This window comes from Nyctereutes procyonoides, unplaced genomic scaffold (genome assembly GCF_905146905.1).
Source record: "Nyctereutes procyonoides isolate TBG_1078 unplaced genomic scaffold, NYPRO_anot_genome, whole genome shotgun sequence".
Classification (NCBI taxonomy): domain Eukaryota; kingdom Metazoa; phylum Chordata; class Mammalia; order Carnivora; family Canidae; genus Nyctereutes; species Nyctereutes procyonoides.
Genome location: NW_026575042.1, coordinates 26,941,349 through 26,955,820, shown reverse-complemented (window position 1 = coordinate 26,955,820; position 14,472 = coordinate 26,941,349). Strand labels below are relative to the sequence as shown.

At 42.2% G+C, this 14,472-nt stretch overlaps 1 protein-coding gene across 4 annotated transcripts in view; it reads left to right on the top strand.

The window, feature by feature from the left end:
- Nucleotides 1-3,862, top strand: part of GALNT15 (polypeptide N-acetylgalactosaminyltransferase 15) — a 48,542-nt gene extending 44,680 nt beyond the window's left edge. For all 4 annotated transcript variants that reach the window (XM_055321237.1, XM_055321238.1, XM_055321240.1 and 1 more), the window contains one exon: nt 1,837-3,862. In XM_055321237.1, the coding sequence (XP_055177212.1) occupies nt 1,837-1,983 (147 nt within the window). In that variant the 3' untranslated portion in view covers nt 1,984-3,862. The remainder of the gene's footprint in view (nt 1-1,836) is intronic.
- Nucleotides 3,863-14,472: the final 10,610 nt, after the last annotated feature.

Here is a 14,472-nt window from a genome sequence, read left to right as displayed (position 1 = left end):
AGCCAAAAGGTAGAAGCAACCCAAGCATTCAGTGATGGATGAATGAATAAACAAGATGTGGTATAGTATTCCACATAAATAAATAAATGGAATACTATTTATTTATAAATACCTATATGTTCATATGTATATAATGTAATACTATTCGCCTAAAAGGAGAGGAAAAATTCTGTCACAAGTTACAACATGGATGAACCTGGAGGACGTCACACTAAGTGTGTATCAGAAAAGGACAAATATTATATGATTCCACCCATAGAAGGTATCTAAAGTAGTCAAATTCATAGAAACAGAAAATAGAATAGTGGTTATCAGGAGCCTGGGGGGAGGGGAGAGTTGTTTAATAGGTATAGTTTCAATTTTGAAAGATGAAAAAGTTCTGAATATGTGTTTCACAACAATGTGAACATATTTCATACTACAAAACTACCCTTAAAAATGGTTAAGATGGTTACTTTTATGTAATTTGTTTTTACTGCAATGAAAAGAAAAAAGAAATTAGGTACTATTTCACTACGCAAAGAGAAAGAAGTCAATCACAAAAGGTCATATATTATATGACTTCACTTATAGGAAATGTCTGGAATAGACAAATCCATTAATATGGAAACCAAATTAGTGATTTCCAGGAGCTAGAAGGAGGGAGAGACAGAAAATGATTATTAACGGATGGTGGGTTTCTTTTTACAGTGAGGGTTGCATGGAATCTGTGAGTATACTAAAAGCCATCAAGGTGTATTCTATAAAAGAGTGAATATTATGGTGTATGAATTATAACTAAAAAAAAAAAACCAAATGGACATTATCAGCATTGTTGTTCTAAATGTTTAACTTTTCAAAAAGAAATAAATTTTGGGGGGCACTTGGGTGGCTCAGTGGTTGAGCATCTGCCTTTGGCTCAAGGTGTGATCCTGGGGTCTGGGGATCAAGTCCCACATTGGGCTCCCTGCAGGTAGCCTGCTTCTCCCTCTGCCTATGTCTCTGCCATGAATAAACAGATAAAATCTTTTAAAATAGAAAATCAATTTTTGTTGGAAAAAAGGATAGCCATATTCAATATTAAATCTGGTCGCTTTTGAGTAGGAAGCGTGACTGACATCCTTCAAACATGACTGACTTAGGCCCTTTATATATCCTTGAGCTTTCACTTTCTACTGCAACCTGGTGGCAGCAGTACTAAATTGCAGGATCCAGAGGGGGCAGAGACCAGATTAAAATCTTTTCGAAAGCAAAAATATACAAGACAAGGATAACAATGAATGTCTCCAATATGGTATAAAGACTGAACATGCTCTGTACCCTGGCATGCTACTAACCACAACTCTCTAAGAATTGGCACAATTATACAATCTCAACAAAGATAATTTAATTAATGACCTCAAGCTTCCAAATAATATTTATTTTTAGGGCTACCCCAAATTATACTTTATATTTTTAAAGATTTAAATATAAAAATCTTTATATTTTTAAAGATTCTTAAAATCTTTTTATTATTCTTTTTATTTATTCATGAGAGACACAGAAAGAGAGAGGCAGAGACATAGGCAGAGGGAAAATCAGGCTCCATGCAAAGGAGCCAGATGTGAGATTTGATCACAGAACTCCAGGATCATGCCCTGAGCCGAAGGCAGACGCTCAACTGCTGAGCCACCCAAGCATCCCTAAATTATACTTTATATTAGCCAACATACTACAGTTCCTATCAGCCAGTTCAGACCACCTCTATAATTCTTATAATAATGAGCACAAAGCTTAGAAATATCCTTCTTTGCTGACTGATTGTAGAGAATTGACTGGTTTTCTTTTCTTTTCCTTTTTTTTTTTTTCTCTTTTCAGAATGGAATGATTGTCCACATTCTTTCTGGAAAATGCATGGAAGCTGTGGTGCAGGAAAACAGTAAAGATTTGTACTTGCACCAGTGTGATGGAAAAGCCAGCCAGCTGTGGCGATTTGACAATGTCAACACTGTGGATGAACGGTGACTGTCAAAGGGAAAACAGAAGTTTAGTCATCACAGTTCAGCCCCAAGAGAACTGAAAGAGCATGTTTATTTCATGAAGCAGACCCTTTTGTGTTTGTGCTTCTGGTGACAGTAGAAAAGAAAGCTCCATGAATGAATATGGAAAGTCTTTGCTTCTTACACCTTATTGCATTGACTGCTGGCTGTTTTAGAAAAAGGAAAAAAAATTCATTGCTCATTGTCTTCATCACTGGTAGATGGTCATTACATAGTATGGAAGATTAGGGTTTTTTTTTTTTTTCCCATTGAGCACTTGATAATTGCTTTTTATCTCTGATAAAAGAAAGAGGCATGGGCAGTCTCTGGCAACATCTCCAATGATACATAAATCTAATAGATAAATCTTTTGCAAATGGCCTTACCTTGGATCCTCTGTGTAGCCAACCATGAAAATTCAAGTGTGAAGAGGATATAATGGCCTGACATCCCAAAAACTTTGGATTAAGCTCATTAGGACAAATTCCATGTTCACTGGCTGAGCCATAGCTCAGAAGAAGAAAGGGAGGCCACTGAGGAAGAGTAGAGTTCAAAAGAAGATGGAAGAGCTTTGGCCCAATTCTCCAGCTCAGCTCAGCTAGAAAGTCAGCAGACCTGGAATAGGATGTTTTCATGTAAATGAGAATTTCCTCCATACTTTCTACCTCCATTCTCCCTGCCCTAGCCCTTCTCTAGCTTGGTTAACCCCAACCAGAATCTCATGCAATGTATTTCTCTTTAATCATTGGTATTGGAAGGGTCAGCTTGGACTGAGCATTCCCAGTAACAAAGTATATACAATTGAGAAATTCTCCTGATGCCCTGTCATAGGGTTTGCATTGACTGAATCAGAAATAGCAACCTCCATAAAGAAACAAGCCTCCCCAGAAGGGACATGCCTGCACTTGAGCCAAAACTCATATGAAAGGAACCAGAGTTGGGTATCAATACCCATTAGGGCTGATGTGGCCATTTCTGAGCCTGGGATCCCCAAATGTGCCTGCAGGTTGAATGTTCATAACTGGGGGAGCTACATGCCTCAGCTAGAGCAGAGCCAGTGCTAGCAAGAGCTGAAGGGCTCTCCTTGCTGTGACCTGGTCTACCTAGTTTGGCCATAGGGAGCTGTTGAGTGAAGTTGATTGTACTGTTAAGAAGACACCATTTATCCCCCTGTTTCTCCTCTAAGTAGAGTTTGATCTCTACACGGTCAGCTTAGAAACCTCCCTTCAAAGATATTATCTCCTCTGGGCTGTCTCAGAATTTAGAGTGTTTCAAATAAGAAAAACTAGGTAGGAAGTGAGGGTTTCTAAGCAATGCCTATCATAATTATGTATTCTTTTTCCATCAGCTTAAGTCAATAGCCCACTGCATTTTTCCTTCCTCAGAATACACTCCAGACCTGTGCTGTCTACAGTAGCTATTAGCCACATGTGGCTATTTAAATGTTAAATTAAATGTTAATTTTTAATAAAAATTACAACTCAGTTTCTCAGTTGTACTGGTCACATTTCTAGTGCTTAATAGCTGCTTGTGCCTAGTGGCTACTGTATTGGAGAGCACAGATATAGAACATTCTATCACTGCAAATAGTTCTATTGGATAGTGCTGATCTCGATAGATTCATCAGCCCATTGAGAGAAGAGATTTTAGCCACTGTCTGCTTCCTTCAGACATTCTATATTTAAAACAAATTCTCCTGACATCCTGAGGCTGGGATGGAGCTAAAAAATTATCAGATGGCAACCCTGTAAATGGTATTAATAGTTGCAAACTAAAAATTAAACAAGACCTCTATTTTTTTAAGTAAACTTAATTATTGGCATTGTGAGTGAAGTTGCTGGAATAAATTAATATAATTAAATAAAAGGCTGAATTCAATTGTGTAAGTTGCGTTTGACAGTAATTAACAAAAGGACCCAGATGGCTTATTGCTTAATTGGTTTAACAAAGCAAGAATGTGGGGTTCCTTGCTTCCTTAACCATCCCCATGATTTATTACTTTATTGTAGAAATGGCTGTCAACTCTGTCCCTAGCTGGTACTTACAGATCCTTAATTTAAACAAAACAGATGTCTCCATTTAGTTCTAAAAGAAATTCAACCTTCTCCTCATAGTGTAATCAAGTGTTCAAATTTCTGTTCTCTATGGACTCTGCTTTAATTTTGTCCATAATGACCATTTTAAAAGTAGAGAAACCTGGCAATTGAAAGATTTTATTTCCAAGAGTGTGATCTCCACTTTTGTGATTGAACTTTGTTGTTTTCAGGAGTACAAGCTCCTGACTGGACTTTATTGTTCAGGAGTAGATAGATGGGACACCTTGTTAGTATTCAGGTTGTCGGTTCTAGTTTGTTCTTGAGGTCTTGCTAGACCCCTGTCCTCAGAGCCTGTGAGACATCCCATCATACTTTCATTTAATCCAATGCTCCTCAAATTTCACTGTGATCACAAATCATATGGGGATTGTGTTAAGATACAGACTCTGATTTGGTAGGTCTGGGGTGGGGCCCGAGATTCTGCATTCCTAATGAGCTCTCAGGGGATGCTGATACTGGTCTGTGGACCACTCTCTGAATAGCTAAAGTTTATTTTTTTTTCAAGTTTTTTTTTCACATTTTATTTTTTAAAAATTTTTTGTATATTTTTTATTGGAGTTCAATTTGCCAATATATAGCATAACACCCAGTGCTCATTCCATCAAGTGCCCCCCCTCAGTGCCTGTCACCCAGTCACTCCAACCCCCTGCCCACCTCCCTTTCCACCACCCCTTATTTGTTTCCCAGAGTTAGGTGTCTCTCATGTTGAATAGCTAAGGTTTAAACTATTCCAGCAGTCTTCTGTTGCTACTTGGAACTAGGAGAACGCCCACCAGACCAGTTCTTGGACTACTCTTTGCTTCTCACAGATCTCTTTTTTGAATCCACATAGCAAGATGGTTTGATCCTGTAGGATATTGGACAACACACCTTGTTCAATGTAATACCTTTTCGTCTCTTCCCTCCACACTTTTCCTTTTTCTCTTTCTGTTGACTAGTTCTATTCTTTTGACCAGGAGAGTTAGTTTTGTTGTTTTGCTCCTTGGCCTGCGTTGTGATCTCCTTATTTTGCTTATCTTGTCCACAGCTTCCCTCATTTTCTCATCTCTGATCAACGCTGCTTTTTCCAGCATCCATGGTCCTGTGACAGCTTTTATCTCACTCTCCCATTCCTTCTTCTGACCCTCTATTCCTTTCCATCACCAAGTCCAACTGACCAGTCTTGATGGAGTGAACACCACTGGTTTCTCCAAACAATTTTTGGAGCACTGAGCAGCACATCAATTAATTGCTGGATTTTTTAGTTTTTTCTCAGCCCTAGCTTCTGTCTTGAGGGAATCCAGAGTGTGGAGGAGTAGAAATATCATTTCACATGGATGTGAGATGGTTGAGCTACTAGAGATGCTGCTACTAATCATGGGGATACAGCCCTTGTCTTGAGGAAGCTGCCGGCGTCTGCCAGGCAGGTAGCCCTATCTAGAGGATCTACAGAGAGGAAGCTATAGGTGACTATTGGGAGATGGGCCAAGACCCATAACCTCTGAAAATAGTCACATATAATAGCCAGACATAAGAATAGGTGATCAGAAAACAAATCCTGCCAAAGCCCAAAATTTGACTCCTTCAATCCTTAAGTCACACAATAAAGGTAAAGCACAACCAACTAAGAAGGAGATGCCAAGGGAATCCCTGGGTGGCTCAGTGGTTTAGCGCCTGCCTTCGGCACAGGGCATGATCCTGGAGTCTCGGGATCGAGTCCCACATCAGGCTCCTTGCATAGAGCCTGCTTCTCCCTCTGCCTGTGTCTCTGCTCCCCACCCCTCTCTGTGTCTTTCATGAATAAATAAATAAAATCTTTTTTTTTTTAAAGAAGGAGATGCTAAATTCACCCTTTAACATTGGAGTCTATGGTAGTGACACAGTATTCTGGCCCCACTCACTTTCCTCTTGTGTTATAGCCTCAGGGAGCTCCTGAAGAACTTCCAACTGTTATTATCTGCATTTCTTTGCTTGAGGGTTTTTCCTAAAGCTGAAGAAGGCTGCTTTATGATGTGGGGCAGGCCAGAAAGTCATCCGTAAGGAGCAGTCCTCAATCAATGACTGCTAAGAGTATAGATACCTCAGTTCCCTCACCTCTCCAGTAGGATAATGCTGACATGCAAATTCCACATCATTTCCCAGAGCCCACTGTGGGATTATACTCTAATCACCCACAGTGGTAGCTGGCTTGATAATACATCTTTAATTGTCTATATTCCCTACCCACCCCCTCACTGGTGCTTTCCAAACTCACTTTCCAGGTAAACCACTTATACTCAATCCTTATTTCAGTGTCTCCTAAGGGAAACTCACATTGACATACATGGCCTGGGCCTCCAGAAGCTTCTACCTATGGCAGTTATTCTCGTCAAATTCCACTCTTTATCAGTAGTTGCCCGCCACGTATCAGATGCCCTACTCCCCTGAGCTGAACTTATTGCACTGAACTGCAAGACCAGAGTATGGGCCTCTAGGCAGCTGTGTCTCAGGAAGGGAGAGACTGAGGAAGGAGCAAACTGCTCAGTCCTTATCTCAAACATATCATTAACATTAGACATCCTTCCTTCTTGGGGAAGAATGAATGAGGGTTAGCGAGAGGCCACAAGTATTCCACTAACTGATATCCCTCCTTGTAGAAACCTGAAGCCTAGGAAAGCCTAGGTTCCTCCTGAGACCACACACACACGCACACACACACACAAATGGTCCCTTTCATATTTTAATTATTGTGCAATAACTGGTACATACCAGTGTTGGAGGGTGTGCAGATACACTATGTAAGCTAAGAGCAGAGAGCGTGGTTGTTCTCTATGATTAAATGAGAGGCACTTAGATATAAGGTAAGTATTGAGGAGGAGATCGGCCAAAGAATATGGTAAAGTCTTGAAGAGCAAGATGATCCAGGGAGTATTTCCTCTGGGGGCAAGAAGGGGGGTTGCCAGAGGGATTTTAGAGTTAGGTAACTAATAAAGTATGTCACCTTATTTTAGTCCTCACTATAAAGGTGTCACTTTATTTTCACCTGAAAATTTTTTAAAAAAAAGATTTCATTTATTCATGAGAAACACACACACACACAGAGGCAGAGACACAGGCAGAGGGAGAAGCAGGCTCCCGCAGGGAGCCCGATGCAGGACTAGATCCCAGGACCCTGGGATCATGCCTGAGCCAAAGGCAGACACTCAACCACTGAGCCACCCAGGCATCCCTCACCTGAAACTTTTGGCCAAGACTTATATACTGATTGTGTGCTGTGTTGGAGGATGAAAATCAAGGAACAGGACTGAGCTCCTGTCCAGAATAGAGAAAAAAGGAGAGAAGTCTCTGCAGGTTGGATAGATACCAGTGAGACTGGGCATTCAGTGGAAGCAGGCTAACATCGGCATAGAGAACTAACACAAGTTCTTGCCACCACATCATGTCAATAAGGATAAATTCACTGAGGCAAGATATGTTAAAATTATTTTAGACTATGGACTAGAGCAAGGTCAGCGATCTTTTCCTACACAGAGTGAGATGGTACATATTTTCACTTTACGGGCCCCATGATCTCTGTCACAACTACTCACAACTGTACTGTAGCACAAAAGCAGCCATGGACAATAATAAACAAATGAGTATGGCTGTGTCTCAATCAAACTTTATTTTCAAAAACTGAGTTGGCCCCCAACTGTAGTTTGCCACCCCCTGGAGTAGAGATTTTGACCCAGCTATAGAAGGAGGTAAATTATAGATTTTTAAAAAACAGAAAAATATTACCAAAGAAATTGGTACAAAAGCAAATAGAAAAAGCAAAGAAAAAAGGGGAAAATATATATCATATTCTCACTGTAAGCAGACTTCAATCATTTTAGAAAGAAATAGGAATAAACAAGTATTTATTTCTTTTAAAAATATTTTATTTATTTATTCATGAGACAGAGAGAGAGAGAGAGAGAGAGAGAGAGAGAGGCAGAGACAGAGGCAGAAGGAGAAGCAGCCTCCATACAGGGAGTCTGACATGGGACTCGATCCCTGGTCTCCAGGATCACACCCTGGGCTGAAGGCAATGCTAAACCACTGAGCCACCCGGGCTGCCCCGAAATCTTTATTTCTTAATCAATATATAAAACATTGACATTCAGCCCACAGCCTTCTTTCCTTCGGAAACACAGAGATTCCAGAGGCCTTCGTTGTCACCAGGGCTTGGGCAGAACAAGCCTTTTTAGTGAGACCACAGGCTGCAGTAAGAACAGCAACGTGGGAGGGAGGGCTACTAAGAAGCATTTTCGCCAAGCTGGTGGGATTAAATTGTGCTAACAGATAAAATTGCCACTGTAGTTTTTCGTGATTGTGGTTAAGACACAAAGGGCAATGCACACACTCCCTCCCTTTCCTACCACAATTCTCTCGCAATCAGGATTTGAAGACAATCAGATACAAGCTCTTATGTGGGCAAGAACAATAACCCCTGTGTTATTTACATAGACTCTCATCCCTGACATCCAGGTTCATCAGGATTCAAAGCACAAACAACAAAAGTCAAGTGGCCCAGAGGGATTTCCAGTAGTTTGGCTTGTACCAGACCAACAAACCTCACTCCTTGTGCTCCTAAGCCACCATAGGCGCATAACACATGCTTAAATGCCAGACCCTGGGGTGCCTCCTGCCTGTTATAATCTATATTTGGGGCTGCTAGCCCACCACGTCCCTTCAAGTGTCAATGTTGGCACATCCAAGGCTGGCTCCAGATAAAGCAAAAAACTTGGAGTGCCTCCTTCTCCCCATTGTCACGGACAGAACCAGAGCTGTCCAACCCCATCTCTACCTTGCAATATACGGGTCTACTCTGCACCCTGCTTATCCCCACCTGTCATTGTCTGTGAGCCTTCACCATGCACAAGGGACAGATAGTTCCATAGCTCAGGTTACCCAGATGGGAGATACAGTTGAGGCCTATTGACTTCTATTTTGGAGAGATCCTGTTTTGCTTCCCATGTTGGTCAGATGCTTAAAGTAATGGAAGGATGAGAAGTCCCTGTTCTTACTATTCATTGGGAAAATAATTTTCTTCTTCAGTCAACTCTTCGAGAATATCCTTGACTACTCTCCATGGGGGGCTTCACACATAATTCTAGGTAGTAGGTTGGTTTGCATGGTGATAGAGCCACCACTGTCTCCCTAAGTTTCCAGCTCTGTGCCCAGTAATGACATCCCTTCGTATATTTGTTTGAGTAATGGCCCTCCCAGCTGGTCAGGTAGGTCTCCAGCACCTTTATCCAAGCCATCTGCCACTTCCTTGCATAGCGTCCCTACCCAGGTGGCCCCCACCTTGTAGGTGGAATCCAGTTGGAAACATAATATAGGTTGCCTTAAGATGATTCCTATCCTATGTTGCTATTCAATATGGCTTATGGTAGACTTCTATTCCAGACTAAGCAATAGGCATTTTGTTTTAGCAAGGAGCCATGATCCATACTTCCCTGTTTTCGCCCTTACCATTACCACAGGGCTGGATTCCTGACTCTGTGGATTATATTATGGAGAAGAAAAATCCAGGAGTTGTGATATAGAAGAGTGAAATTTCAAGAGTTGGGAGAAAAATCAGATATAAAAGACTCTGGATACCATATGGGCAAGAGACAGTAAGGTATCTGTGAACAAATATATGTACTATCATCAGAAATAATAGTAATAATCACAAGTGTAAAGCCTGTGCTAAGCTCTTTATTTACATTATTTCTTCTTTTTTTTTAAAATATTATTTTTTATTTTTTATTTATGATAGTCCCAGAGAGAGAGGCAGAGACACAGGCAGAGGGAGATGCAGGCTCCATGCACCGGGAGCCCGATGTGGGATTCGATCCCGGGTCTCCAGGATCGCGCCCTGGGCCAAAGGCAGGCGCCAAACCGCTGCGCCACCCAGGGATCCCACATTATTTCTTCTTATATTCAAAATAGGCCAGTGAAGTAGGTCCCATTCTTATTCTATTTTACATTATCCCATTCTACAGTTGAGAAGAGTGAGACTTAAATAGATAATTTTCCTGAAGCCAGACAGCTAGAGAGCAATGCAGCTAGACCACAGGCTCATCTAGTTTCAAGTCCTTCACTTTTGACCTACACATTTTATTGCCTCTCTGTATTTGTGAGCAAAGAAAACAAAGTTAAGTGGTGACCTTCCAAATGGAGCTAGGTGAAAATAAGAGCCAAGGTGCTTTGGGACCTGCCAAGATTAGCTCTATCAGTCTGGATGAGTTCAGGTGCAAGTAACTGAAGAACCAATTCCTGGAGGCTAAAGAAATCAAGATCTTTGGTTATCTCACATGCCCATCCCAAAGGTAGCTAGTTCCATATTGGGTGCAGTGACTCACAGACATCATCTAGGACCCAGACTCTTCCTAACCTTCCACTTAGCATCCCCCATGGCTTTTGATTCTGCTATCTAGCTCTTTGTTATTATGGAAGGCCACCACAACACCAAACACTGCATCCGTGCCCCAGAATCCCAAATAGGGAGGAAGAGAGGCAGCAGAAGGAAGCTCCTCTCTAACATCTTTTTTTTTTTTTAAGATTTTATTTATTTATTCATGAGACGAGACACACAGAGAGAGGCAGAGACATAGGCAGAGGGAGAAGCAGGCTCCCTGTGGGGAGCCCTCTGCGGGACTCAATGCCAGGACCCCGGGATCACGACCTGAGCAGAAGGCAGACGCTCAACCACTGAGCCATCCCAAGGCGTCCCTAACATCTTTACTTCTATTCTTACGCAGAGGTCCTCCCCGCCTCCTTGCCGCCTGCCCTCTTCCCAGTGGACTTCTTCTGTCTCACTGGTCAGAACTATGACACGTGGTCACCTTTGGCCGCTTGAGAGGCTCAGAAAGTGACCAGGAAGGTATCTCAGTAAAGAGGGAATAGGCTGGGCACATTGCCTCCCAGAACCTAACTGGGGTCTGCGATCAGAGAAGATGGGGCTGCTTGATGGATAGCCAGTGACAGTGCCTGTATGGGGGGATGATTCCTCTCTCAAGCAGGGACGGGCCCTGTTTCTTTCTTTCCCCCCGCCCTTTTTTTAAAATCACAATGATATGAAAATGGCAGGACACTGAGATAAGACCTATAAAGTTCTGCATACCTAACCCCAAGGTATTATCCAATCAACTCCTGCCCTGTGACCAAAGTAGGAATCCTCAATTGCCCCAGACCCAGCTCAGTTGACTCATGCTGGGCTATGAGGAAGGCATAAAGGTGCCGGTCATCTGGATATTACCCTCTACCACCACAACTGGTTAGATCTCCCACAAAGCAAAAGTGTTTTGATCTCTTTATCTCTTTTATTATACACCTTTTGGGAAAAAAACTGTGGCCCCAAAGTACAATCCCAAAAAACTCTTTTCTTTTATTCCTGTCTCTGGGGGCAGGTTTCTATTTGCTTTATAAAGAAACATAAAGGGGTACCTGGGTGACTCAGTGGTTGAGCGTCTGCCTTTGGCTCAGGTCGTGATTCCAGGGTCCTGGGATGGAGTCCCACATCGGGCTCCCGGCAGGAGCCTGCTTCTCTGCCTGTGTCTCTGCCTCTCTCTGTGTGTCTCTCATGAATGAATAAATAAAATCTTAAAAAAAAAACATAAAAGGTAAGCATGGCTTATAAAAAACGAGAGGGCATATATTCCCATGGGATTTATTGTGGTTTTTCTTTATTGTATATCATATGGGAGTATATGATACAGGAAGATGCTTGGGAATTTTGCTTAAAACAAGTCACAGCCTGTTGACCATCTGTTTCCCATGAGTAGGAAGGCTATTATGTGATCATGTCAAGGGGCCTCTGGATTTTCTCAAGGCTTTTCCATAAGGCAGGGGCTTAAGACAAAATCCCCTAACCCTTTTGTTCTAATCTTTTTCCTCTTAGTCCAGTAAGTAACCACAGAAGGGAAGAGAACCTGGATGATACCCATTGAGTCCGAGTTGGAAAAGTTAAAATCTTTCTGTTTTCTGAAAGCAATGCCTTGCAGGGAAAAGCCCAGAAAGTTCAATGGCTTGGCTTTAGGTTTACAAAGCACAAAGTGAAATGTCTGAGGGATATGTTTACTACCATAAACCCAGATTATAATGCTCTTTCCAGAGTGAATTCTAAACTCTTAGGGTCACTTTCCAAACTAAAAAACTATAAATTTTCCTTGAATAGCTACTATGCACCAAGAACATTTCCAGGTCCTCATCCCATGTGTTTTCTGAACTGTTAGCTCTGATGATCTTGATGAATCACCCATGAATCAGAAATATTGCAAAATATCATCTTCACTGAATACTATGTCAGCACAGACTCAGACAGAGTTGGATATGTACTCTTCAGTTTCTGGGAAGGCAGAGATAGTTCAAAAACAATTCCAGGAAAGGAAACAAATATGCCTTTTGATGTACTTGCCAAGTGGGACACAAAATAGTACTAAATTTGTAAATAACAATTATTTTTCCAAAATTGCTGTGAGGACATGCCCAGCATTCAGGGATCCTTAAAATATAATTCACCTATGTTCAGATAATTTCCAAGTATTTCTCCAGCCTTGACTCCTCTGCAACCTCAGACTCACTCATCCAAGCATCTTCAACTGGCACTAGAGCCCAAGTGAGGTCGCTTAAGTATTCCCCTGCCAGAAATCCTTCCATGGCTCCCCATTCCCTTCAAAACAATGCCCTGCTTTCCCAAAGCAACCTTCCCACAAGGTCCTTCCTAGTCTGACCCTGACCCTCTGGATTCACAACACCATCTCCTAACACATAGACCCCAGGGGCATCTGGGTAGCTCAGTGGATGAGCCTTTGGCTCAGGTCATGATGCCGGGGTCCTGGCTGGGATTGAGTCCCGCATTAGGTTTGCTATGGGGACCCTGCTTATCCCTCTCCCTATGTCTTTGCCTCTTTCTGTGTGTCTCTCATGAATAAATAAATAAAATCTTAAAACAAAACAAAACAAAACACATAGTTCCCAATACAACACTTTCTTGTCTCTACTTTTGCCACACTGTTCCCTCAGTGTGGCACTGTTCACTCAGTAGCACTCTTCTCTCCTCTCACCAACTTGTTCTTGTCCATCGTGCAAGATTTGTTCATGCATCATCTCTCCAAACTCCTAAGCTGGGCTAAATGCCCCTCTTCTGGGCTGCTGGATATGTGGCTCTATCAAAATACAACCACTCTGTATTACAAGGACCGCACACGTTCCCTCTACTAGACTAATCCAATTTTGTCAATCTCTATGCCCAGAGTTCTTTGCACACTTTCTGACTTTTGTTAGATACATAATGCATGTTTACTGAACTTGAACTAATGTGGTAATGACATCTTCTGTGTGTGTGTGTGTGTGTGTGTGTGTGTCCCCAGAGTCAGGTGAAGTAAAAGCAAGAGAGGAAAAATTATAGAACTTAAATTCAGTCACCCAAGAGCTCTTATATGAGGTCAAACTTCAGAGGATTTTGTCCTCATCACTTTTCAGTCTTTCAGAGTCTGTGGCCTAGGAGACAAAGATTCTCAGGAAGTGGAGAAAGGATTTGTGTGTGTGTGTGTGTGTGTGTGTGTGTGTGTGTGTGTGTGAAGACTGCACAAGTCTAGTTCATTGAGATCAAAAGGAATTTTCATGCAAAGTAGAATCATCTTTTTTTTTTTTTTTCAAATAGCGCCCACAGGGACACAAATCAGGAAAGCCAAGAGTGCGCTGACCAGAAATGAACTGAACACAACTCATTGTTCTAATCAAAGAGACTCAGGAGAAAAGCTTCAAAGGGCCTGGAAGTGGTAACAGGAATGATAGCAGTGCTGAGGGCAGGAAGTAAGCACACACTTCCCCCACGGAAGGCTTGGCATTTTATCTGGAGTCTGTGGGTTTCAGAGCAGACCAGGGAGGTAGAGTCCTCTTTCAGAGGCACAGAGGCACCCTGCACTTGACAGCTCCCTGATGGCACATACCAGCATCTGCCCCCTCTACTCTTCTCCCAGGTTGGCCAGGCTCCATCTGGGCATATCTGATCTCTCAGACTATAAGGTGGGGGCTTGTATGGAAGCTTCACTTTGGCTCCTCGGGTGAGCTCTGAGATATGTGGATATACCCTCACTTCCCCTCAGAAACTAGGGTTTCATACTCTCAAACCTTTTCTTTGAATTTTCATTTTTCCCATGAAGCAGTAAATGGTACAGACAAGGTGAAGCCAGGGTGTCCATATTTTTAAAAGATCACTAGATGATTCTTTTTTTTAAAGATTTTATTTATTTATTCATTAGAGACAGAGAGAGAGAGAGAGAGGCAGAGACACAGGTAGAGGGAGAAGCAGGCTCCATGCAGGGAGCCCAATGTGGGACTCGATCCCAGGTCTCCAGGATCAGGCCCTGGGCTGAAGGTGGTGCTAAACCGCTGAGCCACCCGGG